Genomic DNA, 2,196 nt, shown 5'->3' on the forward strand with positions numbered 1-2,196 from the left:
TTTTTTGTCTGGGGGGGGGGGGTAGAAAGTCCTTGGGCTCGGGGTTCAAAGGGTAAGGTCTTATGTCTAGGGGGCGGGGAAGTAAAAGGGCCTAGGTTAGGGGGGAGGGGCCCGTGTCTGGGGGTAGCTGGGTAGGCTGGGCCGAGGAGAGGGAGGAGGAAGCCTGCCCTGGGTCCGACGGGGAGGAGGGGTCGCTTGGTTGAAGGGGAGTGGGTAGAAAGGGTATAACCGCAGCTTCTGCTTCGATCGCCGTCTTGGGGGGGCCCCTCGAGGCCGCTCACCTGTGGGACGGGGGTTCCTGGTCGCCATGATCCCGCCGGCGGCCTGTTGTCAAAAAGACCCCCACCCCCCGCCCCTAGGATCCCCGTTTAGAGAGTCGCTCTCCCCACCACTCTAGGGGCCGCTCTACCCTGGAAGCGGGAGAAGCCCGAACTCTATGGTTGTCTTCCGCCTTTTCCCAGCCCTTCTTTCTTCTCCCTGACCCCTATCCCCACCCCTCTCCAGCGTAAGTCAGCTGCGCAAGCGTAAACTGTGGGGGCTGGAGGGAGCAACCGTGTTTGGCCCCGGAGGCTTGTGGGAATTGTAGTCTTGGTGACGGGAGCCTCCGCCACGCCTGGGTCCTCTTCCCCCTCCCCACTTATTGCGATTATTCTGGCAGCCAGTTCAGAAAGGAAATGACTCGATGTTTGTGACACTTCAGTTCAATTTAATACATATTTATTAATGGTCTATGCCGGGCACTGTGCTAAGTGCGAGGGATACAAAAAGGCCCAAAGACCTGCCCTCAAGGAGCTTCCATTCTAGAGGAGAAAACAACATGGAAACAAACACATACAAAGCAAGGCTAAATAGGAAACAAATAAAGTCTAGCCACCTGCCCTTAATTCTCCTCCTGCCTTTCAATTTTTCTTTTTCACAGTGAGCAAAATTCAAGACGGGGAGGGGGTGGGGAAGGCCTCAAGAAAACTTTTTTTTTTTTTTTTTAATAACCATATAACACACTTTTGGGGCATGATACTTTAAAAAAACAAGCCAAAGGGTCACTTGAAGGAGGCAGGTTAATCCTGTTACCATTTTTCTTTTATTTCCCTCTTCATATCTCTTCAGATATTGATTGTATTTCCCTATAAAATGAACCCTGTGAAACCACATCTCTTAATTTGGTTATTGGAAAGAACTGTGTTCCCTTCACCATCATAGACTTCAATCATTCCCACCAACATGGCCCACCATCCCCAAAGCTTTGTAGGATATATATCTATGTCTTCTCTGAAAGCCTACCTAGACCATCTTCCTAACAAGTAGATATTACTTTTAGTTTTTGGTTGTTGGTTTTTTGTTTTTTTTAATTAATTTAAAAGACAGGACAAGAATAAAAAAGGGTAAGTTGGGGGGGAGGGGAAGAGAGTTATATTAAGGTAGGTAGAGAAGAACTGGCAGATTAATCAGTGAAACAAATTACAGCTTAGAACATTGAAAATGTGCGTGATGGGGAATGGTAGTGAGATTTGGTTCCCAAAACCCATTCAATTGATGTAGTCACAGAGAATAAAGAAATAAGTTGTTAAGCGAACAGTAAATATTCAGCCCCTCCTGGTGATCCTTTTGTGGGGTGCAATTAAGTTTCTTGACTGGATTTAAAAGGGAGCCTGGCCATTGACTGAGAAATAATTAGCCATAACCCTTGAGGCCTTTAAATGGCAATGCCTGATATATCAGAACTAGTGGACATAATTTTAATAATTAACCCCTTAGTTTTTTCCTAAGGTGATCAAAGAGAAAAGAAAAGAAACTGTTCTGAATATTTATAGCAGTTTTTTTTCTGGTGGCAAAAAGAAATGGAAACTGAAGGAACATTTGGTAATGGCTGAACAAGTTGTGGTATAAGATTGTAATGGAATACTATTGTACCATAAGAAATAACAAACAAGATGATCACAGAAAAAACTGGAAGGACTCATACAAAGTGATGCAAAGTAAAGTGAGCAGAACCAGGAAAACATTGTTCACCTTAACAACAATAATGTATGATTATCAACTGTGAATTGACTTAACTGTTAACAACAAGGAAAGGATCCAGAACTACTCTTAGAGACTCATGATGAAAAAGAATACCCACTGCCACAGAAGGAAAAGACAGAATCCCAAAGCAGATTGAGACATACCATTCTTCACTTTATTTCCTCCATGAATTTT

The 2,196-nt window shown here is 44.5% G+C and overlaps 1 protein-coding gene across 1 annotated transcript in view; it reads right to left on the reverse strand.

Moving 5' to 3' along the window:
- Positions 1 to 445, reverse strand: part of FUNDC1 (FUN14 domain containing 1) — a 21,136-nt gene extending 20,691 nt beyond the window's left edge. Inside the window, exon 1 of the mRNA XM_044670189.1 lies at positions 282 to 445. Within this exon, the coding sequence (XP_044526124.1) occupies positions 282 to 309 (28 nt within the window). The 5' untranslated portion in view covers positions 310 to 445. The remainder of the gene's footprint in view (positions 1 to 281) is intronic.
- Positions 446 to 2,196: the final 1,751 nt, after the last annotated feature.

This window comes from Gracilinanus agilis, chromosome 3 (assembly GCF_016433145.1).
Source record: "Gracilinanus agilis isolate LMUSP501 chromosome 3, AgileGrace, whole genome shotgun sequence".
NCBI classification, from domain to species: domain Eukaryota; kingdom Metazoa; phylum Chordata; class Mammalia; order Didelphimorphia; family Didelphidae; genus Gracilinanus; species Gracilinanus agilis.